This window comes from Mustela nigripes, chromosome 10 (assembly GCF_022355385.1).
Source record: "Mustela nigripes isolate SB6536 chromosome 10, MUSNIG.SB6536, whole genome shotgun sequence".
Taxonomy (NCBI): domain Eukaryota; kingdom Metazoa; phylum Chordata; class Mammalia; order Carnivora; family Mustelidae; genus Mustela; species Mustela nigripes.
Genome location: NC_081566.1, coordinates 25,238,917 through 25,266,707, shown reverse-complemented (window position 1 = coordinate 25,266,707; position 27,791 = coordinate 25,238,917). Strand labels below are relative to the sequence as shown.

Genomic DNA, 27,791 nt, shown 5'->3' with positions numbered 1-27,791 from the left:
CGGTAATAGCAATGATGGTGATGATGGTGATGATGATGGTAATAGTGGTGAAGATGATGGTAATGATGGTAATGGTGATGATGGTGGTGATGATGGTGATGGTGATAATGACAGTAATGATAAGGATGGTGATGATGACGACAAAAGCATCTTTCTGTTCTCCAAGCATCTCTACAAGTATATGCCCATTGTATTGGACAGTTAAATCATGGAATCATGGCTTCTCAGCTTCTGCTAAAGGAAGTGGTTCTGAGCTGGGCCTGGAGCAGGACTAATCATGCTCTGTGCCACCTAAGCCAACCTCCCCATAACAGTAGCCAATGGGAGAAGGTGAGGGTTATATCTTCCTATGGGATAACTTCATAGGAAAAGCTCTGAACAAAAAGGACTGCAGTCACTAGTCCCTCTGCTTGTGCCCCTATGGTGGTAGAATACGTGGAGGAAAGCAGGGAATCTGGCAGCTGCATGGACAAAGCTGGAAACATTGGAAAGCTGCAGGGATCAAAAGGGGCCATAAGTGAGGGGAGTTGATGAGTAAATGGATAGTACAAAAAAATTTTTTTAAAGATTTTATTTATTTTTATTTGACAGAGGTCACAAGTAGGCAGAGAGGCAGGTAGAGAGAGAAGGAGGAGAAAGCAGGCTCCCTGCTGAGCAGAAAGCCTGATGTGGGGCTCGATCCCAGGACCCTGGGATCATGACCTGAGCCAAAGGCAGAGGCTTTAACCCACTGAGCCACCCAGGTGCCCCAGGATAGTACAAACATTTAAAAGTGTCACAGTGAGGGGAAGATTTACAGAATAGACTGGACAAAGTAGCTAATTCATGGCAACAGGAGCAAAGAAAACAGACACCAAAGAGCCAAACCACAGACTGCTGAGGCTGGGGGTCCACAGGATGACTTGGACCCTGCACCATCTCCCAGCTCCAGGCTCCATGAAATTCTGCTCCAGGGATTTTTTTTTTTTAATCTGAAGATTCCTGTCTCCCTTAACTCCATGTGAATTTCTATAGTCAAACTCCATTACAGAGAAGGCCGGAGTGCATTTCCATTTTTTGAAACTAAAAAGCCTCAGCAGTGAATGTATCCATTTCACAGATGAAGTGGGAAGCTTCCATAAAAGTCAGTGGATTATCTGAAGGAGTAAAGCCAGGTTCTGGAGTTCATCTTCCAACCCTTAGCCTGGTGTTTCTTTGCCGCACACCCCAGTTCCCATTCTACAGGAATACGGGAGGGCAGTTAACACTCAAAACAGCTCGTCAACCAGAACGGCGGATGGATTTACAGGTACCTGTACCTAATATGCCTTGGCAAGAGTTGCAGAACCAAACCATGGTGTCAGGTAGAAAGGTTTTATAAACCAACCCTTTCTTGGCACTTGGGATAGCCCCCATTAGGCCCAGGCATGTTATCTTTCGAAACTCAGTCTGTCAGGAACACCCCAAGAGCGAGGAGGTCTTCTTGGTAGGAATCTTGCTGATTCTTTTAGGAACTGCCCACCATTTTTGTAATGGAAAGCCAAGTACACAACAATGGCTTTGGTAAGTGGGGGGATGGCCGAAAATCAGTCCTGCCTCGTGATGGATGGCTTGAATTGCTAGAAACGTTCTTCGGACTGACTCAATCATTACTCTAGTTCTAGCCTTTGTGGTAATGCAAGATATGACTAAACTCCCCCATTTCTTTCTAAAGTTCAGAAGGATCGCCCCTGATACATTAGGGCACCCTCAGCTGAACTGAGAAAATTATATAAATTGACAACAGAGATGTAAAAGTGGCCCTTATTAATGAATTCGCTTATCAACTTCTCTAATAGATTAGCTGAAGGCAAAAGGAATGGACAGAGAAAGCATCCAGCTCTCCTGTGCCCACAGACACTTAATAATTAACTGATGGTCTTGATGGCACATAGCAATGACCATGTGTAGAACTGCCCTTCCCTGCCCCCGGACGTCCCTGTTTGCAGTGCAAACAGCTTCCAGCAACAGAACACGTGATGCGTAGGTGGCTGAACTGAACTTGAGCAAGGATGTGCACGGTTGTCTACAGTCCTGGAAACACAATCCTGGAGACTCCGCAGGTATACTCCCTCGGCTTTGCACTGACTCAGCCCACGTTTCACACCCCCGGAATGGGACTTCTCTGAAGTGTCCATTCTATTTCCTGGACACTGGGACTCCACGGTAGCACCTGTGGCCTTTTTTTGTTCTCTACACTGTTTCTCCCCAAAGAAAACTATGTGTCCAGGGCTCACCTGGAGCTCCCAGAAACAAGGTACCTAGAAACACCCAAGAAGCCAGCAGCTGGGGGGGTGTCTCAGGAACCTGCAGACACTGGCCAATGGGCTCCACCCAGCCAGGAATAGTGAGGACTAGTGAGGACTGGTCTTCAGCAGCTCCCAGCCTTCAGTGATGGGCTCTAACTACACAATCCTCAGGGAGATCAACAAATGCTCAAAGATTATTTTTCCCCACAACTGTTGAATCGGGCCTAAGAAGGCTGAACTAAGAAAGATTATCTACCAGTGGGAGTTATCACCACAAAAAACATGCATCAAACTGAAGCATTTTTGAAAGGTTACTTGCTGTAAAAAATGTATTTAACCAACCTATATGCATATAGGAAGTCTATTAACATTGCCATCTTTAATTACAGAGATGAAATATATAGATAATACATTAAAATGCTATTATGCACCATTCAATTCCTTTGCATACTTTAAGAAGAAAAATGTGGATCATATGGCAAATTAGCCAAAGTACAATATGGAAATTTAAATCCACAGAGGCTGAATATCTAATGTAAAGTCAAAATAAAACCTGATCTTCTATGGAGTAAACAATTTGCTTATCCCTGAAAAATTCTTTTGACTTCTGGATTTAAATTCACACATCAATTTTCATTTGATGATTTTGCTTTCAGTTGTTCAAGAGTTTGCAAAAGAGTACCCCTGTGTACCTCAGTAGTTTTCTATGTCAATTATCTCACAAAATTCAAAATAAATCTCTTCAGCCCCATTGGAATCGTGCAGGAGGTTAAAACCCATTGTTTGACCCTCCAAGCAATAATATACAATTTCAGGAGGGAAAGAGTACCTCTTTGGAAAAAATAATTCAAAAATTTTAGGATGTGATTGAAAAATAAGAAAAGCAAAAGGTTTTTCAAAGTTTTAAATTGCCAAGTTCCCAGCCGAGGTATTGGTTTTCTGCAAGCCCACAATTTTGCTGATGGTATATTTTTAGTGGGCACAGTGTAAGAGAGAATTCCCCAATTCTCATTCATAGAGTGTTACATGGATACAGAAAAGGTTTTCCTTTGCCTTTCTGTCTCTCATTACTTACACTGTGTTTAAAACTAAGAGCAGTAAATGCAAAATATAAAAATAAACAGTGGTCCCTGCATTGAGGCAATATGGATGAGAAAAGTGTAAATACATGAGAGAAATGTAAACCCGAAGGTTTTCACAGAACCATTAATTCCCTTGACACATATTGGAAATATTTTGAATTACCAGTTAAGCTTTTAAATATACATTTTCTTAACAAGAGAGAAGAGGTTGGGTGTATTCATGTTTTGATAATCACCTTAACTTCTCTCTTTTCCAAATTATGTTATTTGGATCCAAACTGAAAACTGCATCAGTATCGATCGTTATAGTTAATGAAAAATAGCTCACTGTTATCATTTCATAACTAACAGGGTTTGGATAATAAAATTTTGTGTAAGTGCATTCTGCTGCCCAACAGCTTTACTAGTCAAAAGACTGCAAAAATCTTCTGATGTTTATAATACTCTCTTTCTAGAGGGCTTGGATGGCTGCCTACTTCACCTCCAAAGGATACGGTATAAAGGGTATCAGATAAAGTCTACCAGTCCCCGAGTCTCTTAGGAAGGAGCCTTCAGAGATTCTAGGAACGACATCCTCCAACAGGATACCCTCAGGCTTGATTTCTAAGCTGAGGGCAGACACACAACTTTAGACTTTGAAGCTGCATCTAGAAAAGAATGTGAGGGATAGGCAAGGCGCTGAGCAAGGGTGTACAGCACGGAATGAGAATGGGGCAAGGGGATGGGGCAACCCTGGGCTGAATGAGACTCAGTTGACCACACCATCTTTGACAAGGGTGGGAGGGAGTACTTCTGTCTTCACTCTACCTTGGGATTCCTGTTTTCTTACAGAAGTCAACAGCCTCCCTGAATTTTTCACTGAGATGTGGGCCTATCCATATCGAAGAGGTCAAGCCACAAACACAAGACTTGCCTACTCCTACCCTTTGCCCATGCACTTTTAACCTCTCTCCCCTCCAGCTTAATGAAAAAAATCACATAGAATAAAGTAAAATAGAGCTGCAGGAACAATTTCTTCCATTTTATTTGGAAGACAGAATGTCATTGCTGGTTTTCCATGGGTGATGGGTAGCATATGAAGGAAAGATTTCAGAGACAGGTTGAAGGCTGGCTTTTGCTCTCTTTCCATTTCAGTGCCCATGGTCCATTAATCCCTGCTCGGGAGGGCCTCAAAAAAAAAAGCATTAATAAGGTAGGGCTCCTCATAGGGGTTGTTATATTTTAAGGGCACAAACCATGTCCTCAAATCCTTTGGCATCCTTGATTGGCACATTTCTAGCTTTACCGCCACCCACCCGCCCACAAACATGTATGCGCATATACATGCATATATACACATACATGTCTTGAGAGAACTTACTAAAACACATCATTCTGGGGGCAGAACGTAGGATCCTTGCCACACCAAGATGGGACGTAGCAACTGGAACCAGCTTTAGACTGTCTTTCTGTGGATGTCACCCTACTCCTCCAGCCCCCACCGAACACACCTTCTGACCCCTTGCCCATCTTAACCACCTCTAGTCAAGTTCTCTCTTTCAGACACAATCACACCTGATTCTTGGGATACTCTAGACACTTGTCTACACCTTAAACATTTCTTTGGGGTGATGACTCATTCCTTGAAATGGTCTAAGACCAAAAGAAACAAAACGAAGCAAAAACCATCCATGATAATGACTGCTTTCCACAATGAGATGGGGCGATGGGAATGGCTCGTGGGAAGTCCGCCATTGTGCCTTGCTTTTTAATCAGACTGTACCATAAATGTGAAGACAATGTAGCCTCTGCATCTGTCACTCCAGTCAATGACAGGATTGATTCAGTTGATCTGCCTGCTCTCACCACTCTCTGGACACTGCAAGCTACATTGAAGAAGACAAGCTTCCCTGAGAGAGGAAATGTTAGTCTATAATTAAGGATGTATGAGTAGGGCACATGCCTTATCATAAACCTCAATTAATTTGGAAATGCAAGGCAGAACAATTTCACTTCTCTGTCTGCCTTCTCACACATCTAAACACAGACTTAACCTCTATGTGCCCTTCGAGGACTCTTTTCTTGACCATATAGTTTAAATAAAGTAGCTTGTGTCTACACAGATCATCTAGCAAGCCAGTTGTTAATAGAAACACCAATGGAAGAAGAAATAGAAGACTTAGATTCTGAAATTTTTATCAGAGATTTTCCAGGGAAGAGATTCAAAGCCAAATATTCGGGTGATGGAAATTTTTATATATCTAAAATGTGCTCAATTTATCCCAATCTGATACACAAAACTAAATAGCATGTCAGGTTGGTACCAGAGGAATCAATAAGAGTTTAGACCAAGACTTAGACTGGTTTTCTGTAGTGTTTCACAAACGTGAAGCAACACACACGTGAAGCAATTCATGCCTTCCTGAACATATGGCCCATGAAATCAGTCCAGCCTCGGCCTGCTTGCTCTCAGGCTGCCCTCAAACCAAGTGATGTATTTGGTTTTACCAATATAATACTAATACATGAAAGATCTACCACAAGTGAAACAGGCACTTTCTATCTCCACTGGGGAAATTCATTCATTTCTTCCGCAACTATTATTAAGCATTAACTATCTGAATGCATTGTTCTAAGTGCTAAGAAGACATCAGTGAACAAAAAACCACCAAACAGAACCCCTGCCTGCCCTTGAAGCACTTACTTTTGAGAGAGATTCTACAATACAAGCCCCTAGAATTTTAGAAAGAGCCTGCTCATTTTCTTGAAGCCTCAAATTTCTCAGTAGGAGAAGGAATGCCGACAATGACATTCTGAGCTAGGCTGCAGAGAAGAGCAAGCATGTATTGACGTGCCCTTCATTGTAAGAGGTAAGGAAGCCAAATGCTGACTTTCTCCCTCCTGGGAAAAGAGAGAAGAGGGACTGGTAGCAGCAAGGAGCCTGGCAATTCAGTCATTCCACAGGCACGGATGGAGCAACTATTATAAGATATTCTGCTTTACTAGTTGAATAACCCCTTTCTTTTTTTTTTTTTAAGATTTTATTTATTTATTTGACAGAAAAAGACATAGCAAGAGGAAAACAGAAGCAGGGGAAGTGGGAGAGGGAGAAGCAGGCTTTCCACCGAGCAGGGAGCCCCATGCAGGACTCAATCCCACAACCTTGGGATCATGACCTGAGCCAAAGGCAGATGCTTAACAACTGAGCCACCCAGGCACCCCTGAATAACCCCTTTCTAAGACAACCCAGTGCCCGCACCAGATACTGTCTCTCATCTGTAAAAGTCACTCCATATCTAGGCACGTTAGCAAGGCGAACGGTTGGGCAATGGCGGTACAGAAACAATCACAACTTTGACTTCACCACAGGTGGAGACAGTTCCCACAAATAGGACATTTACTTATTCACAGGAGGAATGACCATGGTGCAGTGGGTTTTCTAGAACTTTGTCTATGGCACCAAATCCCTTTGTGTCAGGATAACATCAGCTATGACCCAAGAGGCTAAAGCCATGGCGCTCTTACCATGACGGAGATGTGAAGGATCCTCAGCTCTTCTTCTGCTGACTCATGCTGGGGTTCTTCTGTTGGGTCTTGTCCAGGGAGACTGGGAGCACCATCTTGGTGATGAATGTGAAAAAGCAAAGTGCCGTTCTCCAGCCATTGCTGTCTCCAGCGCACCAGAGGGATGTCCTCTGTGTTCCCTGAGATCTCTAGGGGACAAACACCAAAGGCATGGGTCAGAATTCTGACTTGACCAACCTGAATCTTATTCCTCCTCCTCATCATCAATGGTACCAATTAGCCAGCATCAGTTAAAGACAACAAAGGGCTCCGGCTTGAGTTAAGTCAGGTTTACTGCTACCCCAAATCTCCAGGAAGGGAAGGAGCCCTGAGAAAAAACAGAATGCTCCCCCATAGGTCTTTGCACCATAATTTAGTGAGCTGGGCTCTCACCCATTGAGAAAAATACCAAGGTGAAAATTCAAGTTCTTCCCCGTATTTCTGGGATCAATAGCATACTTTACCCAGCACAGTTTGAATCTCTTGATAAACCCCCGAGGTAAATACAAGGTTGTTTGCCTCTTGTAAATTTGAAAATCTGAGTTCCCTAGCAATTATTCCTAGACACCAGTGACTCTACCAAGGAGAGAGTTGGTAATTACTGTGCAGAGAACTGGCACGTCTGGAACAGTCCTGAGAGGTTACCTCAGAGCCACTCGGACTCACAGGATATTTCTAAAACCACAATCATTTGCAGCATAGCCCACTGGTGGTGTGGGATACGTGCTATGTCCGGTAATGTTTTAATTCCCTTTAATTTTTCTCTCATCTTTGCAGAGGAGAGGTTGCGCACGTGGAGAAGGTGGTGAAGAAGCGAGGCCTCGTCGCGGACGGAAGCGCTTACCCGCTCTCAGGGCTCTACATCGAGGCAGCAGATGAACGTCAAAGATGAGTAACAAAACACCAAAACCCTACTAGGCGCACCACACTGTAGTTGCTAAGCTACGGTTACAGAAGTACGCCAAGATTACAGGTCAATCTAGCTAATATTCCCAAACAATATCGTATGGAAGCTTTGAGACATCCCACAGTAGAGAGACCTGATTAACCTAGCCTTTCCTAAACTTCATTTGGCTTCCAAATCCCTTCTCCCTTAACAACTGTGACCACCCAGGGGAACGGATATTCTGCTGAGCACACGTTGGCAATGCATGGCTTTATAAAACTTCATTTTTTAAAAGGCATGGCTTCTTCTCTTAAAATTTATCACCTTTTACCAAAAAAAAAATAATATTCCATAGGCATAAAAAAGATTTAATAAGACACATTTAGAATAGTATTCTCATCAAGTACCACACCATAAAGAGGGAAGCAATTTTAAATATTTATGGAGTTTATAAATATCTTTCACTATTTGTAGGAGGGCACAAATGATGTGCTTTATTTATTTACTTATATATTTATTCATTAATTTACTTACCAGATACCCACTGGGCATGTATTATGCACCAGGCACTGTTCTAGGCACTGTAATACTAATCTAATATTAATCTAAATTAGTATTAGTACTAATACCAATCTAAATGAGTCCCTCAACTCATTCAGAGCAACCAACTCTGAATGAATGCGAACGTGGCAGGTGTTACACCGTGTGCATTAATGACATCATGTGGAAGCGCAGAGGGAGAGAGTAGGCTTGCCTGGGTTGAGGGTGGAAGAGGGGGAGAAAAGTAACCTTTCAGAAGAAGATACTGGCATTGGACCTTGAAGGTTGAGTGGACTTCCTTTTAACAGGTAGAGAAGGGGGAAGAGGACATTCAGACACTGAAGAAAAAGAGTACTGTCTGGTCCTCTCAGGGTAGGTTAGTGAGAAGAATTCATACAAGCCACAGGTCACTCGCCTGTCCCTGGAAGACAGAGATGGTATTTCCCCCCTCCTCCTAACAACCCCAGACCAGGGAGAAGAGTAAAAGAGCGTGTGAGGGACAATGACGAGACAGCACAAACAAGATGATCAGGGCTCCCCTCCATCCTCAGCCCCTTGCCCCATCGCCTGGAACACTCCATCGTCCCATCAGGACGGTAGGCTGCCCACGCTCTGGGAAGTGACCAGCACAAGCAGCCAGGAGGCTGCAGTGGGCAGAGGGTGTGACAACAGAGGCTCACCTGCATCCGGGTTTTGGTTTTCCATGGGCACAGCTCTGTTTGTTGAGTGAGGCAGTGAGTGACACAAGCCTCCCGAGTTCACTGCAGCTCTAAGGAGGTCTTCCAGACTTCCAGGTGAAGAAAGACTCTGGCGCGTGCCTCTGGGCAGTAGCCCTGCGACACATCACTGAAGCCCCCCCCCCCATCACAAGCCCCTCCTGACCAGCAGTCAAGCCTTCACCTCACAACACCCGGGCAATTCCTCCTGAGAAACACACCCCTTCTCCACCTACCGCCACTATGATAGGAACCAAACAGTCTCCTCACCACGGACAACAATCACGACCATTAACAGCTGCTAACAGAGCACCTATTGCCATCATTAAATCACCCAGAGCAACACATACGCAGACCTTACCCACACCTGCTCTTAGCCAGCCCGGCTAAGAGCATACGTTGCATGCCACTTCCACCCTTTCTGTAACTCTTCAGAAGGAATCTAGTACCTCACAACTCTAAAGTTCTTAAGCCGATTTTTTTTAATTTCCCAGGAGACCCTCATCAGAAAGGTGAGGCTCATTCTCTCCATTTTAACTGTGGAAGCAAGGACAGGTAAACACCCAGACCAAGGTCATGCCAGCCTAAATCAAAACAGGGAATAAAACTCACCAGAGTTTTATTCTGTGCCCAACACACACAGGATGACATGACCTTTGCACAAGCACAGAGAAGAGAAAGCACTTGAGGACAAAGTCCATGTGGTCTTCTAGGAGTTTTCGTGCTGCGATATTTTAATTTGTCATGCAAAGTCTTAGTATTCCATGACTTCTTTTTAAATTGAGATTGAATTCACATACCATAAAATTCACCCTTTCAAAGTATATTATATGTATATTCACAAGGTTTTGCAACCGTCACCATTCCAATTCCAGAACATCTTCACAGCCCAAAGAGAAACCCATGCCTATCAGCAGTCCAAGCCAATTTCTGAGGAGGAAGGCATTCTGCTTTGGAGTCCTAGGAGCGATGGTACCAAGGAAAGAACAGGTATGGTGGGGTTATTGAAAAATGCTCCCAGGGGAGGTGAGCTGAGAGCACAGAATCTCTGACCTAGGCTTTCAGGCCAACCCTTTGAATCTCTTTGTGAATTATTCATGCCCATCCCCACGGACAGTGATATCCTGGTTCAGCCTAGACCAGACTCATTGTAGAAGATAAAGGGCAAAGGAAGTAAGGCACCAGGCCTGCCCATGAGGGCACCTGTCATTTTTAAAACTCAAGATAATTACAGAATGATAGCTTCCTCCTTGGCTTTTTTCCTTGTCCTGGCAGGATTTGAAACGGGAGGGCTAAAACACGAAACCAGGAACTTATTTACATATGTAATACTTGCCCTAGGTCAGCCAATGAAAAACCCAGGGTACAGTAAATATTTTGTGAATTTCATCACCAATGGGGCTGAGATCAGAGCTTGAAACAAAAGTGTAATCATGTTGGTCTGGATATTAGCAGAGTATCTCAAGAAGAAAGTCAGAAATTGCTCTACCAATGGAAGCCTTCCCTGAGATTCCCAAGAAGCACAGATGAGAAGTGACAGTTATTCTAGTACAAGGCATCCTGAGGGCAACGGAAGATGCTCAGACAGAACATTTGCCACAGTGTGCTCATAAAACAACTGCCAACAGAATCCTTCCCAGCCATGTCAAGATACCATGGGTGGGATGGGCACCACGGCCACCATCACACTGTGGGACTGAGATCTCTAGGAAGGGGAGGCTCTCCTTACTTTCAGCATGTCCATTCTTCCCCTACACAAGCTTCACATCTCTCAGCACCTCCCAAAATTCTGGACCTGCTTGGAACACACAGGAACCAGGATGCCATTTATTCTTATATGTAATGAAGAATTTTGGAGCACACTCTAATGGTGACATTCAGCACACTGTGCTATGTGATCCCTATTCCCAAGGAGCCTTTAATGGAGTAAGAGACTGAAGACATGGCCATGACTAATTACTGGGAAGAGTAACAACAGTGCTGAGTGACGGGGTGGCACCCAGCTAGACAGAAACCCATGCAAAGGCACAGAATGGGAAGAGATGCTGCAGGCCAACTCCAGATGAAGAGAACGATGTGTACAAAGAATCAGGATGATGCCTCCTGGTAGAAGGGTGGTGTTTGTTCGGAGGAGTCATGGCTAGAGATGTACACTGATGTCAAATGTGAAAGGTATAAATGCCAGTTTAAGAAGTTCTAAGCTAACGGCAAGTCACCATGGTTTTAATAAGCAGAGAAGTGAATGAGGCCACGATTTAGAAAGATCAAGAAGATCCAGAAAGAAAGTAGCAGACCAACTGGACTCAATCCCAATCTCTGGGTAATCCTGATCCTATATTCTGCAGGGACCAAAACACGGAGCTGGAATTCAAGAGACCTGGCCTGGACTAACCTGGAACGAGCTGCCTAGCTTTGGATGTTCTCATCTGTGTAAGAGGAAGCTGGATAGAAGAATTTCAGGACCCTTCTGTAACTTGACATTCCATGATTCTAAGTCCATAACAGTATGCTCCACATGAAAGATGAAAGATGAAAGATGATCATTTCAATGTGCCAAACAATGTCCAATCTTTTTTTCAGGTTGAACCCACACTCCACCTTCCCTTTCCCTCTGAACACAGAGCAGACAGGTTTGGGATATCTCTTCAGAGCCTCTAGGAGTCAGACCCACTTTCTGACTGGACCTCAGGCTGGTAAGAAGAGTTCTCATTCTGGTGCAGATATGTGGTTTCTAAGGAAGAAATGTTGAAGCTTCTGTGTGTAACAGGGAAGCAGGAAGATGGAACCTGGAGCAGAGACATACTAGAGAATAATCTGGATGGGAAAAGGTCCAGAGGAGAGTGCGATAAAATCACTTTTAAATTAGTCTTAGTCATTGTTCCTTTTTTTTTTTTTTTTAAGATATATTTATTTTAAAGAGAGAGAGAGAGCGCACATATGTACATGCTGGGGAGCGGGGGCAGAGGAAGAGAGAGAGAGAATCTGAAGCAGACTCCCCGCTGACCATGGAGCCTGATACAGGTCTCAATCTAAGAACACTGAGATCATGACCTGAGGTGAAATCAAGAGTCAGACACCTAACTGACTGAGCCACCCAGGCACCCCCTTAGTCATTTTTCTATATTAGTTTGAGTCCTGTGAACTTGTAATACTGTCTCTTTGTGGGGTTAGCTTAGGATACCCAAATCTTGCTGCAGAAGTTCCTTTTCCAGACACAACCACTTCCTCAACCCATCCAAGTGCCCTGCCCCCTTTTAGGTCCCCTCATGCTGGGCATCCCTGAACTAAGCTGCTGAGACAACACAGTCTGTTAGCATTAGAATTTCCCCCAAAGACAACTTCATTGAACACCAGATCCATGATGCCCTCTTTCAAAGAATCTGGCAGGCGCCTGGGTGGCTCAGTGGGTTAAGGCCTCTGCCTTCAGCTCAGGGATAGAGCCCCGCATCTGGCTCTCTGCTCAGCAGGGAGCCTGCTTCCCTTCCTCTCTGTATCTGCCTGCCTCTCTGCCTACTTGTGATCTCTGTCAAATAAATAAATAAAATATTTTTAAAAATTAAAAAAAAAAGAATCTGGCAATTTCAAGTCAAATGTGGATTTGAAATGGAGATGTTCTCAAAGATCCCTTCAGTCACTGAGAAACTTAGAGTGGCTTTGAGCAGCCCTGGCTTTCTGGGCCCCTTTTAAACACCCCTGACAAGGCTGGGTTTCAGGCTGAACCCAGCTAAGTAGTAACGAGGTTGGTCAAGTGGGAAGGTCAGGCTGGAAGAAAGCATTAACTTGTCAATTCTTAGCTTCCTTGTTGAGACACTGGCTGAACTGACCCTGCAAGTCCTTCAAGGCTGAGGGTGACTCCCCTGATGGCCATGACTGACTACCAGAATTTTCAAACTTGGTGTTCATCTTAGAAACTTGTCCTCCAAACCCAAACTCCTACAGCTTCTGAGAAGGTTCCCCAGAGCAGAGTTAGGAAAGAACTCGGTCAGTTGGAAGACAAACAAAATGCACTACCATGAAACTCCCTGCTGTTAAGGGACTGGAGGGGAGGGGCATCTATGCGTTATCAGTTTTGCTTGGTTGTTTTTCAGTTCTGTTAAGTGTGATATTGTGAATAGCTCCATATTCTTTATGAAAAAGTTCCAAGGGAAAGGGACCAACTCTACAAGTGGAATCTAGCCTTCCCTCCACCTGTGCTATGTGAGGGGCCATTCTGAATTTCCCTATGGGATGAAGCTTATAAATTCAGGACTTCAGCAGGGATAAACTAATCATTCCAAACAAAAATATCAAATGGGTCTTGTCCACCAGTGACTATCATGAAGATAACCAAAGGTAAACCCATGATATAATTACCCCTTTCCTTCCATTCTTTTTCACTTTCCTTCCCACACTACCCCCCACCTGCCCAATTTCAAAGTTTGAAAGATATTGATGGTAGGTGTAGTTTTCCACATGGTTTCATTATGGTCTTCCAACTGAAACTATTAACAGTGGCATTAACTTTCAACACCTTTGTAAGAAAATAACCTGCTTAAGTCAGGGGTTAATAACAGTAGAGGATCACTAATTATCCTGCGAATGTTTACCCTGGTATCAAACGTGACCCAAGTCTTTAATGTCTCTGGAACGGCAGCCTCCAAAGACCCCAACTTGTTCCATAACATAATGACAGCAGCACATTAGTGTCCTGGCCATCTGTGAAGAAAGATAAGGGACAGATGAAGAGCAGACAAAAGAGAAGAATGCAAAGAGGACAGACAAAGTCAAGAAGAGTAAGAAAAGGAAACTAGCCAGAGAAGCGATGTCCCTGGGGCTGAGTTGGCTGGGCGTCCACACCTCTCACCACGGGGACCATCTGGAATGGAGTTCTGAAATGATACAATCCCACAGCCCAGAGTGAGAAACACATAAAATAAGGTCCCCTGCTGGGTCTGAATTCAAGCAGCACAGATGCCAAAAACATCGATTGCTTGCCTGAAGTCCCTGCCTATGGAGGCCTGGCTCAGCGAACAACAAAATGGGAGACAACATAGCCAGGAAATTCTTTTGTCAAGATGTTCAAAGTCCGACTGGGAATGGGACTCTCATTGTGCTTTCTCTGTTCAATTTGCGGTCTGCCATGGGGCTGTTTCTTATCATCTCATGGTTTGAGCCATGTCCACAGCACTACGCAAGCAAACACTTTATAGCAGATTGGCTTAAAATTTTGAGAATCTCTTTTCCAAGTAACTGGAACCTTCTTGACTTGCAGATTTGGAAGAGAAATTTCCACTTATGACCAGGAGATGGATAACTGAATTTCTATTTCCCCTGCTTGGTGACATTTACTCTCAAAAAACAAGAGCGCCTCAAAGCATTAATGATCCAGTGATGAGAAACGGCACGGCAGGCTGAAGAGAGCACTGGATGGGGGAGCTGGGAGAATAAAGCTGCTACAACCTCCCTGAAGCTCACTTATCTTGACCTCAAATGATGGAAAGAAAAGGTCTCCAATGACTTCCTACCTGTGACCATGGTGTTCTATAACCCAAAACCACACATGGCACTTGGTTTTAGTTAATACCCCAAATCAGGTGCAGACTTTTTATGTATTTCTGCATGCCAACTGGGTAAGGCTCTGTAGAAGTCTTTCAAATCAGACTTTCCTCTTGGAGTCTGGGATGCTTCTAGCTCAATCCAGCCTGTCAACTTATAAAGTTAAGTGTTGGCAGTATAGAGTGACCTCAGGGAACTCAAGTCAGTGGTCCCTGATAAGAAAGAACCATCCACATATAGATGCCTCCAAATGGTTTCCGACGAGTTATCTACCTTTTATGTTGATGTGGTCCACGGTAGTCTCAGTAAGAAAACATCACCGGATCCCTCTCGGCAGCCCTGCCTTATATGGTGACCCTTTAAACATCAGAAATGCTCACTTCCTTTAAGGCTAGGCACCCACTCCACTTCTCTTTTTCCAGAAAAGGTTTAAAATGGTCTGAAAGGAACCAACACAGAAAGCAAGAGTGATGAGAGAAAGAAGTAAGGACGTTTTCAGTCCATGGTATGTTGTCTTTGGAGCCGAGGGGGGCAGAGGATGCAAAAAATAACAGAAGGTAGATTTTTTATAAAATCAGACGTGATGGAAAGCAGCAAAGCTTTCTATGGATGCTGCTGGAAGTAGGTCACTCTCTGCTACTCTGCTGGCGTGAATAGCAATCGAGCAACAACATGAACATTCTATTTACCTAGCCACGGAGATGAAAACATTCCTGTGGCGGAAAAATGCAGCCAAAAGGTTCTGACACAACTAGAGAGATGAGGAGGCATTCAAATGGCTTATGATTTCATCCAAAATGGTTTGCTTGTTCCTACTACAGTGTTTCTCTGGATCTTTTCAAACCTCTGCAAAGAGTTTATCCACATGATACTCATTAAAGTCTCATTTGAAAGGGGGAAATAAAAAAGCCCAAAGCTCTTTGAAAAAGGCAGGGTTATCTGAGCCGCAGATGTACTGGTAAGAAAAATTTTAAATATATCCAGACTCTATTCTCCACTGCCACCTGACTGACCTTTGTAAATTGAGATAACGGCACGCATTTAACAAAATCTGACATCAAGTAAGATGTGTAATAATATTTAAACTCTGTAATGTTAAAATATGTATTTACGGATCATTTCATACATTGTAATGAGAACAAGTCATTTTGAAGCCTGTGGTTTCATGATTGGAATTCTGATTTGAGTTTTGCAAGTCCTTGGGGGCCATGTGCCCGCAGTGTGGCACTGGAAGCAATACGGACGCCCGGGTTTTGGAGAGCCAGGGACCTAGACGGATGCGGGCTGATTGCAAGGATACGGATTCTCAGAGCCATTGAGAGCTCTACTCCTTCTGAATCCTCTCTCTTGTACTTTTAGTCCTTCATTAACAAAGAGTTTAGCATTTGCTTTAATTCTGATCCCAAACTATGTCAATGAGGTCCCCTCTATGGCTCTCACCCTATGAAAGGGATGGGAAGGGAAAATGACAATGATAAAAGATCACCTGGAAATGACTTCAAAAGGAGGAAAACCCACTGCTTGTCCTCAACAGTCTCGATTCATCTCATTTCTAATTAGTGCTCATCCACTTGTGTTTCTGTTCTTATCACCTGTGATTCAGCCCAACGAGTAATGATGTACCTATTATGCACTAGCTCTGCTAAGAAGCCCTTTCAACATCCAGGAGCTACCTTAATCCTCAATGACCCTTTAATGGGGGTATTTATAGGACCATTTTACAGATGAGGAATTCCAGAAAAGCCAGCCTATTTAACCAAGTTCACTCAGTTAGAAAATACGAATTAGGGAGGAAAATTCCTAGACCCCTTGGCTTCAAGGCTACTGTTCCTCTCTACTATTTCCATTCTCACTCTCTCATTTTGCAAATCTCAACCCCAGGGTACTGTAAGTACAGTGCTTATCAGTATCTGACATCTGATGCATACTAGTCAACATCAACGTCTTCACTGTCCTCCTTAATACTGTGCTGTTGTCATTATTGGAATCACTCACATAAATTCCAGAATGGACTAATAATCCTTGACAGAGTTAAGCAAATGGTACTTTTAAATGACTCCAACTGCTTAAGAGTTTTTATAAATCCGGGAACCCCAAGTCCAGGAATCAGCTCAGGTCTGTAAGGAACCTGGGCCAAGTCATTTGTGGACATTTCTGCAATGCATGCTAGCAAATGGAACACTCTGTAGATATCTCTCATGAAACCCCCACTCACAGACCTCTGCATTAAGATCCGGCCATGGAGATTCTTGCAGAGGGAGACTGCGCTACCCCGACCCATTCAAGGCCAGCACGCAAGGCCAACTCTAGCAAGCTTGCTATCAGACACATGGCAAGATATTCCTGAAATCACACAGGCAGGTGTCCCCAGAGGTATGGGGGAGTGGTAACTGTGGTCAAGGAAGCTGGAATGACCAAATGGAGGTAGTGCTGAACTAACATGGTAGGGGTGCCTGGGGAGCTCAATGGGTTCAACGCCTGACCCTTGATTTTGGCTCAGGTCATGTGCAGAGTCTGCTTGGGACTCTTGGGAGAGAGTCTGTTCTCTCCATCTACCTCTGCTCCTCTTCTCTCTCTCTCTCTCTCTCTCAAATAAAATCTTAAAACAAACAACTAACAGTAGTAAATGGAATCTTCTTCTCGTCCGTATAGACTCATCAGTATAGTGTTTGTTATCATAAATGCCAAGAGATATTACAACTTAAGTGGAACTTTCCATTCTTATCTTCACCCTGGGAGGACAAAGCTTTCTAGCCCATTCCTACAGACCTGTGAGCTCACCTTGCTGACCATGAGCATTGCCTTCTTGCAAATACATGGTCAGGCAGACCAAGCATCTCTCTAGGATCTTCTCCATAAACCATCTCCTCCTTCAGAAGAGGGGCGAGGTCAAGTGACTTCCAAAGGCTCTTCTCACTCTAAGATTCGCTGATTTTATTTTTCGTCTTCCTATGATCTACAGTTGCCATACTGAACTGAACCTTAGGTTCCTACAGAATGAAGATGAAAAATGGTAATAATCTTCCGTATCTCTGCTGCGTAATCCAGCCCAAGAGAGGAAAGTGGGAAGGAATTCTACAAAGAATTCGAAGACTCAAGCATGTGAAAAATTCCTTATTAAAATCACTGTGTTACAATGTGCAAAGCCCTTTCTTATAAGGCCCCTTCCCTTTTCATTCATCAATCCTATGTGGTGGGTTTTACAGAAATAGAATCAGAAGGCCAAAGAAGGTGAGCGACGATCGCAAGGGTTAGAGCTAATGAGACAGAGATAACAGGGCTCAAATCCAGCCTTCTGACTCTGAGCTCAGTGCTCTTTCTACCAAACAGTATTGTCTACCAGAGCAATGTTTATTTATATATACTGAGAAATCATGAACCACTGTGCTTGTATTTCAGCTTAATGAATTAGATATACGGAAGATATACATCAATAGTAAACACTGTCAGGAGTTTGAAGAGTTTGGGCTCATAGACCCGGGAACAAAATTGAGTTATTATCCAATTCTCACTAGTGTACAAATCACGCAGCAATCTGATGTTATTTCCCTGTGACAGACTCCCTTGGAGGATCAGACCTGCTTTTTTCTCTCTTCCAGTTATGGGTCTAAAGACTCCCTTGACACTGCCTTAAGCCCATTTCTTCAGGCTAATTTGTGTAAGTGTTCATTCATTACGATAGGGGTCAAGATGACCTCTAAATGACCTGACAGACAGATCTCCCCAAGGAACTGTGGATCTAGCCATCTAGTCCCCAGTGATAGTAATTTTGAAGGAATACCAGGTCCTTGATGGCTTTAACATGTTGCTGCTTAAACGGGAAAAACAGGCATTGACAGGACCAGTTGCTAACAGCTTTCCATTTCTCTTCCCCACCTTCTTCATTATAGCCCCCTTAATTCTAGAGCCCTCCCCTCCTCTGCAGGCCCTCTACATGAAACACACATTAAAGGACTGAGAGTGAAAAAAAAAGGAGCCAAGCATTCTTCACGAAGGACTTGTTTTTGAAAATAGGTGAAGTCTGCCCACCATTTTGCATTCATCTGAGGCACGAATCCTTATGCCTACTTTGTTCTTCTGCCCCTTTCTGGTGCTGGTGAGTGCTCTGTGGAGCGTGCCCGAATCTCTGTGCTTTTATCATCATATATACTTCATGGCACCAAGCTCTCCATGGGCCTAGTATTTATAAAGGGCTAGATGATACAAAGATCAAGCTGAACCTGCCAAAAATGAAGTAGGACAATTGAAAATTACTATTTTTCACAACAACTAATATTGAGCTAAACACATCCGTGCTCCTTAAGCTGCTCGACATTGTAAGGTAGGTACTATTATTATCCCAGGATTGGGAGGTGAGGCACGGAGAGGATAGGAAACTGGTCACATGACTGTGATACTAGGACTCCAGAAAAGGAACTCTCTCTTCCTGAAGCCTCCCACTGTCCACTCAGCAATGATAAGTGACAGATCCCGTGAGGGATCATTAGCACCCAAGTCAACAAGCTGACTTCGCCTCTTGCCACCAGTGACGGAGGAAGGGACTGAGATGGGATTGGTCAGGCAGAATCCTTGGTATCATCTGCCATGAGAATGGCATGAGAATGGACCTGATGGCAGGAACTGGACCTGATAATCTATGCATATACTCTCCTCTTTTGACTTGATCAAGTCAAGAATAGGAAAATACAAACTTCAGCCCCCAAACACACACGGTCTCAGAACCCAATTCAGAATAATGGCTAATACTTATGAAGCATCAGGCATTGCCTAAGGGTTTTTGATTATGTTGACTCACTGCATCCTCACAGTTACTGCATGAGGTAGAGAACAGCTCTTAGAGGAGGCTAGAAGTCAGAAAGGTAGAATAGTTTGCCTAGCGTCATGCACTTAGCAAGTGGAGGAGACTGGATTCAAACAAGATGTCTAGCTCCACAGTCTTCGTTCTGAACCACTCTACACTTCTCTACCTCTTCCCTGTGGGGATACTAGTATATACTCTAGTATAAGACTAATTTCTAATTCACCTATTTGTTCACTATGTCTTCCTTACCCCTTTTCTCCTGACTTTCTGCCACAACTGTGTCACTATTCTTATGTTTTAACCAGCATGATATTCCTTCTGGAATTTCATTTTTAATTTTCAGCATTGTTCCACCCATATTTCCATGGCAAGATGACCTCCCATGGTTAGTTTTCCTTCTTTGCTGGTCCGGGCATACCATATTAATACCAAAGACCAGAAATTAACAGATGGAGGTGGCACTGACATTTCCATTCCCTACTTAGTAGCACTGATCCATTAATTAAAGGCTGTAACGTTTTTAAACTATATTAGTTGGGCTTTGCATAATGAAAAATAAAATTGCTGGGTTTTCTGCTTCTTGTTCTAAAAGAATACAGCTATAAATTTCATAATCAAACCATTAGATTGAGAACACAAGTGATGATAGCTGGAATGAGTGGGACATAAGACTTAGGTCGGGACATTAAAACCGGAACTTAAGGACACCTGATATTTTTATCCAGTCTTCATTCTGTGGCCAAAAAGGCACAGAGCAGGAAGGTAATTTTATGTCAAGAGGCTCATGTCCTCTTGGACATTGGTCTTAAAACAAAGGTCAGTATAGGGAAGCCTTCCTGGATTGGTCAATAGAACAAAAGACCCTTGATCTCGGAGCTGTAAATTCAAGCCCCACACTGGTGTAGTGATTGCTCAAAAATAAAATCTTAAAAAAAGAAAAGAAAAGAAAAGAAAAAACTAAGATCAACCTCAGCTTCATAGTGACTTTTTGTTTGCTTACCAACGTTTGTTTGTCTTTTTCATTCATGAAACTTCCAGTATCTTTTCTGTTTGTCTACTACACCTATATTTTCTGATTGTACCACACCTGGGAAGTAAGTTCTCTATGAATAATACCTTCACGTGAAGGAGTACTTCCTTTATTGCCCTACGCTTACCTTCCCTGGGTTTCAAATAGAACTTTGAATCCTAGCAATTGAGTGTTTGGCAAACAAGGTCACACGTATTTCATGTGACAAATATGGATCGCCTTCCTCTCGTAGTGTTCATCGTTGTTATCAGCAGACTCATTCATATTTCTTTCATCCATATTCGGCTTTTGTGTTCAGCATGTATCAGGCTTTTTATTCTACCTTCATAGAACCATACCCACTTCTTCTTGACCTCTGCACCTGCCGTTCTCACACTTCCTCTGGGTTCATTAAATGTGTTCCCAAGAGTGGAATGTGCAGCAAAGCAGAGACAGGAAGGATTCTAGTAACAGAAAACCCTAAGTCTGAGGCAAGGTTCCTGCACCTATAACTCTGAAATCTATAAGCCTCAGTTTCTCTCTCTTTCAAGAAATGGGAGTAATACAGACATCTTCCTTGTAGGGTGGTTAAAGTAAAAATGCAATCGGGGGGTGCCTGGGTGGCTCAGTGGGTTAAAGCCTCTGCTTTCGGCTCGGGTCATGATTCCAGGGTCCTGGGATTGAGCCCCGCATCGGGCTCTCTGCTCACCAGGGAACCTACTTCCCCCTCTCTCTCTGCCTGCCTCTCTGCCTACTTGTGATCTCTGTCAAGTAAATAAATAAAATCTTTAAAAAAAAAAAGTAAAAATGCAATCAGAAATGCTTCAAAATGCAAGAAATATGAGTTGTAGTTATTAATATTAATATGCTCCTTAACGATCAGTGACAAGAATAACTTATTTTTTTCCTGGTTAAAAAAATCAACATGGCTCTACATGAGTTATCGGATTTCCCATGCCCTTTATGATGACATTTTGTTTCCCCATTTAAATCAGGAGAGCATACTGGGTCCATGTTTTCAGCAAATTACTTTAATGAATTCTAGGTAATTTTTTTGAATCATTAATGATGTGACAAATACCCTTTTATTTTATAATTATAACTAGACCCCGTATCTGGGAGAACATTGCCTTGGCATTGATAGCATGAAAATCACCTCCCTCTCTTCTGTCCTCTGACATGGATTCTAATGATCTCCTTGCAGGCTGTCTCCGTCAACTTGACTTTTTAGTTTATAAAGCTTAGTATCATCTAAATCATGTATAAAGACTATCAACTATATTGCTTTCATAACTGAGGCTCCATTACCAACAAATATGGTGGTAACTGACCATTAAAAAAAGAGATTTTACTTAAAGGTAGAACCTGGCAAACTTTTCTGAAAATCTAAGTAGATCCCCTTGACGAGCATGTATGGAAAAGCCTCATCACCGTGACACTCAGACTCGATTCCTTCTAGAGACTCCAAGTGTTACCGTGACTCCCACCACTTAGCCCGCCCCGTACACTCATACTGGGTTCAATTCCTATTGAAGTATTTACAGACCTCATCCATCACCATTGGCCTCAGTGGTTTGCCCCCCATAAAGGCTGAATCCTTACAAACAGGGATGCTCTGCCCGATCAGATTGAATCAGATATTCCGACACCTTTTTTCCCGACTTCATCTCTGAAATTCTTTGGGAGGCATGGCTGTATTTTTTGCTGCATCAGTAACCTAACTATTTTTGTCAGCTAGTTCAGGGTACCCTTAGTACAGATGGCCCTTGAACAACATGCCTTAGAACTGCATATGTCCATTTATATGTGGATTTTTTTTGATAAATACAGTATGATGCTGTAAATGTATTTTTCTTCCTTATGATTTTCTTAATAATATTTTCTTTTCTCTAGCTTATTACTTTGTTATCAAACTATAGTATCTGATACATATAACACACAAAATGTGGGTTTATCAACTGTGGGTGTGGCTTCTAGTCAACAGTAGGTTATAGGTTAAGTCTTTGCGGTATCAAAAGTTATACACAGATTTTTGACTGTACAGGGGGTCAGTGCCCCAACTCCCACGATTTTCAAGGGTCAACAGTACACACTATTATTTGTTTTCATACTTAAATTTCAGAAAGTAAGATGTTTGTTGAAATTTCACAAATTTGGGGGTAGCTGGGAGACTTAGCAGGTTAAAAGTCTGCCTTTGGCTAAGGTAACAAATCCAGAGTCCCAGGATCTAGCCCTGCCTCAGGTTCCCTGATCAATGGGGAGTTTTCTTCTCCCTCTTGTGATCTCTCTCCCTCTCTCTCCCCCAAATAAACAAAATCTTTAAAAAATTTCACAAATTCTTCAGTAACAACTGAGAAAAGTCATTCCATCAGTTACGTTTCTCATCTCCCTCTTCCACAATCATGAAAGAATCTGAGGGTTTTCCGACTGGCACCAGTTCTTTATATCCTGTGGGGATCTCTTACACCCCGAGGGTTACCAAAACATATTCTTGGTCAATTAATTTCCATTTAACACACATTATTTCCTACATAGTCATTTAATAATCTATTAAAGTTTTCCAAATCTTTGTGTGGTTTTGGTTTGTTTTTGTTTTTTGTTTTTTTCTGATACTTAAAATGTTCCACTGGTACAAACCATACACTAGGTAGCTTTGCTTTCTTTGCTAGAGGGTTCCTCAATAGAGTGAGGAACGAGTGATACCCCACTTTGTGTTATTCTTGGTTTTGTGGGCAGAGCCAAACCTGGATTTGGTGGCGAAAATGCTTCTGGCACAAAGATGGCTTTTCTTTTTGTGCCTTTCAGTCTTAAGTGAGGGACCCCAAACTACAACAGAAACCCCATAGCACGTCCACTATCCCCTCAGGAGCAAACTGGAAAGCCTACGCTGACTGGCCTCTGGAATAAGACAGATGGAGGGCACATACGGCCTTTGCCAAGAGGGAGGGCCAATCATTTGGGGAGGGATGGGAGAAGAAAAGATGTTTCCCGTCTAGAGTTTCTAAGATTGTATTATAGATGATAAAACTGAGATGAAGGGACTTTCAGAAGTATCTGGCTCTGCCTCTTTAATTACCCTGTCTAGAAAGAAAGTCTGTCATCAGGGCTGGAGTCTGGGTCTGTTCAAGAGATTGATTGGAGCAAGGCACTTTTTTCGTCCAATCTAGATTGCTTTCGTTTTACTGGAATTGAGGCGGGCCATAAACCTATCAGTGACTCAAGAAAATGGAAGCAATTAAGTCTGCAGGTGTGCATATTTGTCATATTAATGATGGATCTGTGCTAATACAAGTCACGGAAGGCTGCCACATGGCACACTCACGTCTGTTGGCGGGGGGATGCGCCTTCTTGGGGCTCTGGTCCCCTCAGCGCTGACAGAAGGGAGTCTTGCTCCTGAGGAGAGAGACCTCCCTCATCTGCCCACACTGCTCCCCTCCATCCCAGCCCTGGTGTGCGACGCTCCCCCCATCACGGCTACAATTCCAACCAAATTATTTCATAGATGCTTAATTTGACTCGGGTGGAGAAAATGCCCGTTAAAGATACTCAGTTAGCTATGGAAAGAGTATAATTTGCAGGCACAGTTTTGGAGTGTGACAGACTACACTTGCACATCCACCCCTCCCTGTTTAATACTGGTTTGTCTTGAACAGGTTATTTAAGCCCAAAAAGGATTATATCTACTTTATAAAGCTTTTTGTATGCAGGAAATGAAGTAATAAACGTAAAGCTCTTAAGACAGTGTCTTGTAGCTACGGTCACTTTAATGATTTCTCCTTTTCTGACCTTGAAAATATTTTCACTCCTAGAAATTATTCCTCGGAGGCTGGCGGACTATTTCAGGGTGAGGAATAGTATTAGGAAGGTTTATGAAGAGAACAGTAGGCCAGGGCCCGAGCTGTCCCTCCTCCCACAGCCCCTTCCTTCAGCACTTCTTCCCACGTGACCCTCTCAGGGTGGGCACCTCACTGAGGGCAGTCTGGCTACAGACCGGGCAGTGACCCGCGACATGGCCCAGCACAAGATGAGCTAATCAGATTTTTCCTCTTAGGAATCTGTAATAGCAAATATGGAACAAATCAGGCAAAAATCAGCCAAAGCCGAGCTCAGAGTGCCGCACAGTAAATGCACAGATGGGGAATCTGCACCAGAATGGCCACTTCAAGCTGGAGAAATGAGGAAATTGAAGAAAACATGAGTAAGCAAAGCTCTGGGGTCGAGAAAAGACAGGCGCAGATAGGGAAACCCTAGGCGAGTTAGCAGGGGGCTCAGGAGAAGCTGATGTGTGGCAGAACAGCCCAGGAAAGACCCCAAAGCCCTCTATGGAGTCCCAAGGCCCATCCCGGGATCCAGGTCCACTGCTCTGAGGTCCAACAGCAGCGTGAATCCTGCAAGGTCACTGCCTCCTACTGACATGGGTATGCTTTCGAGGAATCCCCTCACTGAGGAACTGAGTCTTGCAATCATAGGAGCCTACACACCAAGACGCAGACATCCTTCAGAAGATCCAAAATGCTCAGCGAATTCTGCACTCTGGCCCCTTACTGGACGACCTTGACCATGACCCACGGCATAGACCTCCTCTGATCTGTCCGTCCAGCTTACCGCAAACTCTTCCTGCAACCCCCAGAACATCAGGTTAATAAACACACACCAGTCCTTATGAGAGAAGTCATAAACAATGTTTGCCAGCTCAGGGACAGAGTCAACTAGATCCAGGTTTCTTCAGAATCCTATCTTTCCAAGTCTAGGTATGGCCCTGAAAGTCTCTTTCTAGTTTTTTCCCATCTGTAAAATGGGAGTTATGCTAGCACGAAGAACAGTGTCGAACCACAATGGGCTGCCTCTATAAGGTCATGAAACACACAGGTAGATAATGGCATTGCAGTAACGACGCATTCTTCTTTATTATAAAGGAAAAGCTCTTCCTTTGCCAACCCACATAACTTAACAGTCAGCAATAATGAGAAAGGAAACAAAAAAAAAGCACTGTACATGACAGCTAAAATCAGAATTTGATAAAATATTCTACTTCTAAAGGGATACTGTCAAGTAAAAAAAAAAAAATCAATTTGAGTATGGAAAAAAAAATCTGGTTTGTTTATTAGTTTTGCTCCTACTGCCACCAAATGGACCTCAATCTGAAATGGCTTTTGAAATCAAATTTGCTGTTCTCCAATTCTGCAACTTACTCTTTATGCTAATTTGTCTGCACCTGCGGGGACAAAGACACTGGCTGCAAAGAACATGAGAGCCAGAAGAAAAAGCAGCACAAAGATTCAGGAAATTAAACCAGAACTAAATCATATTTTGTGTATAAAGGTTGGACTTTATATAAAACAAGGAAAAGAGTGGATTGAATGTCTGAGAGCATATTCCGACTGGCAAAATGACAGGCCGCTGGGGAAGGAGCCGGGGTCTTTCCCAGGTCGCAGACGAACAGTGGCGTAGGTGGCGGATCATCTCTAAGTCCCAAGGTCTGGTCAAGTTCAGTTTCCCCCAGCCTCGTGCCTGTTAATTGCAGGGGCTACTGTAGGAATATGTCAAGTAGTTTCATCCTTTAGGAACTTAGTCTGCAAAAGCTGGGGTTAATTCTTCCTTCCAATTTAAAAATTTACTTATTTAGGTCTTTATTTTGAAAGAAGTAGCAGGATTTCGAGGGGAAAACTCAAGTCCCCCTTTTCCCATTGTTTCCCACTCTCTGCGCCTTCAAACATTTCCGTTCTTCTGCTAACCTACCTCATCAGGTGTGCTCTCAAGGTGGCTATAGACCAAACTGGGTCCCACGGCCACCGCAAAACCAAAGGACAAAAATGCAAGGAAGGCTCTCGAAGATACTGTCCTCACCTTACAGATGCCCAGCCCTTCAACAGCAGAAACCCCATAACCTCTACTTAAACTATAACAAAAGCTCTGAGAGTTCAATACTTTGCCCAAGGTCACACGGAGCATTAGCTCATAAGACATCCAGAGAAAGCATCTCAGACTGAGGCTTTTTCTGTTATACTGTCTCTCAGGATCCAGGAAAAAATCGAAAGTATAATTTTTATATTCTAAAATGCTTCTACTTTGAATATTTCCTCTATTGCTCTGTCCGGTATATTCAATCTTAGACTCTGCATTGTCAACATTCAAGTTCTGTCAACAGCCGGTAACTGCTGAGGTCCAATGAGTGCTGTGAATGTTATGTGTTTAATGCTCAAGGAAAAATATCCATTTCCACCTTGGAGTTATTAGGCCTAGGGAAAAAAAATCAATTTGGCACATAAAGTGTTCAACAGTCACACTCCTACCTGTCCTTCCTCTTCTCTCCTAAACATTTCTTCGTTTCTCCATTTTTGGTCCTATCACCAGGCGGGAAAGAATACAGGCATCACACACTTCAAAAGAGACGTTATATAAAGTGAGATAAAAAGGGAATCCATTCTGGATCCAATGGTTTGATTTTTCACTAGACCAGCTATCATTTCCTTCAGACCAATTACTAACTTCTTACAGAAGTAAAGTCACTATTATGGTTCGTAATTACAATGAATGCATATTTGTAACAAATAACACAAACCAACTTGGGAAGCAACTCTTTCTCATTAATTGAGGAAAGTCTTCATATCCCCTATTTGTGAATACAGGATGATGGAAAATAAGAGGTTAATTGACTTTCTCGAAATCATGTCATGCAAAGGGATTAGAGTTAGGGTTCACAGCGCCTGCCTCCTCCGTCCAATTTGTTGTTGGAGTCAGAGAGAAATGCCTTTTAGTGAAACTTCTTGAGATTTTATGTCCCTAATTCTCTTCTGTTTCCCTAGGGAGGAAGTGTAGTGAAGGGGAAAGAGAATGGACTTTGAATCAGACAGACGTGGTTAGAATCCCAACTCTGACATTTGCTGGTCTTAGGATCCCAGGCAAGTCACATAACCTCAGAGCCTCTGTGTCTTCATTTGTGAAATGTACATAGTAATGCACACCTCAAAGGGTGTGGGTGCATTAGAGACCATGAGTAAAGTGGACAGCTGGCACTCGATACATGTATGTATTCTTCCTGTCTGTATTTTCTTTTCTGGGACAATTAAAATATAATTGAGCTGCAAGAGAGATAACAAACCAGAAACTGAAGACTTGTCTTTACTTATTTCTAATTAGCTGGTGAATTCTAATGCTTCGATTTGAAAATGAGATAAATTATGTACAGAAAATGCACTGATGGTACCATTTTATTTTTTTAGGTTTTTAATTTTTTTAGAGAGTGGGGGAGGGGCAGAGGGAAAGGAGCGTCTCAAGCAGACTCCCCACTGAACAGGGAGCCGGATGTGGGACTTAATCCCAGGATGCTGAGATCATGACCTAAGCCAAAATCAAGAGTCAGACGCTCAACAAACTGAGCCACTCAGGCACCCCTGCTTTTTAGATTAATT

The 27,791-nt window shown here is 43.1% G+C and overlaps 1 protein-coding gene across 3 annotated transcripts in view; it reads right to left on the bottom strand.

Moving 5' to 3' along the window:
- The window catches only part of ASTN1 (astrotactin 1), a 316,666-nt gene that overhangs the window by 194,716 nt on the left and 94,159 nt on the right, over nucleotides 1-27,791 (bottom strand). For all 3 annotated transcript variants that reach the window (XM_059412846.1, XM_059412844.1, XM_059412845.1), the window contains exon 2: nucleotides 6,854-7,041. In XM_059412846.1, coding sequence (XP_059268829.1) covers nucleotides 6,854-7,041 — 188 coding nt within the window. The remainder of the gene's footprint in view (nucleotides 1-6,853; nucleotides 7,042-27,791) is intronic.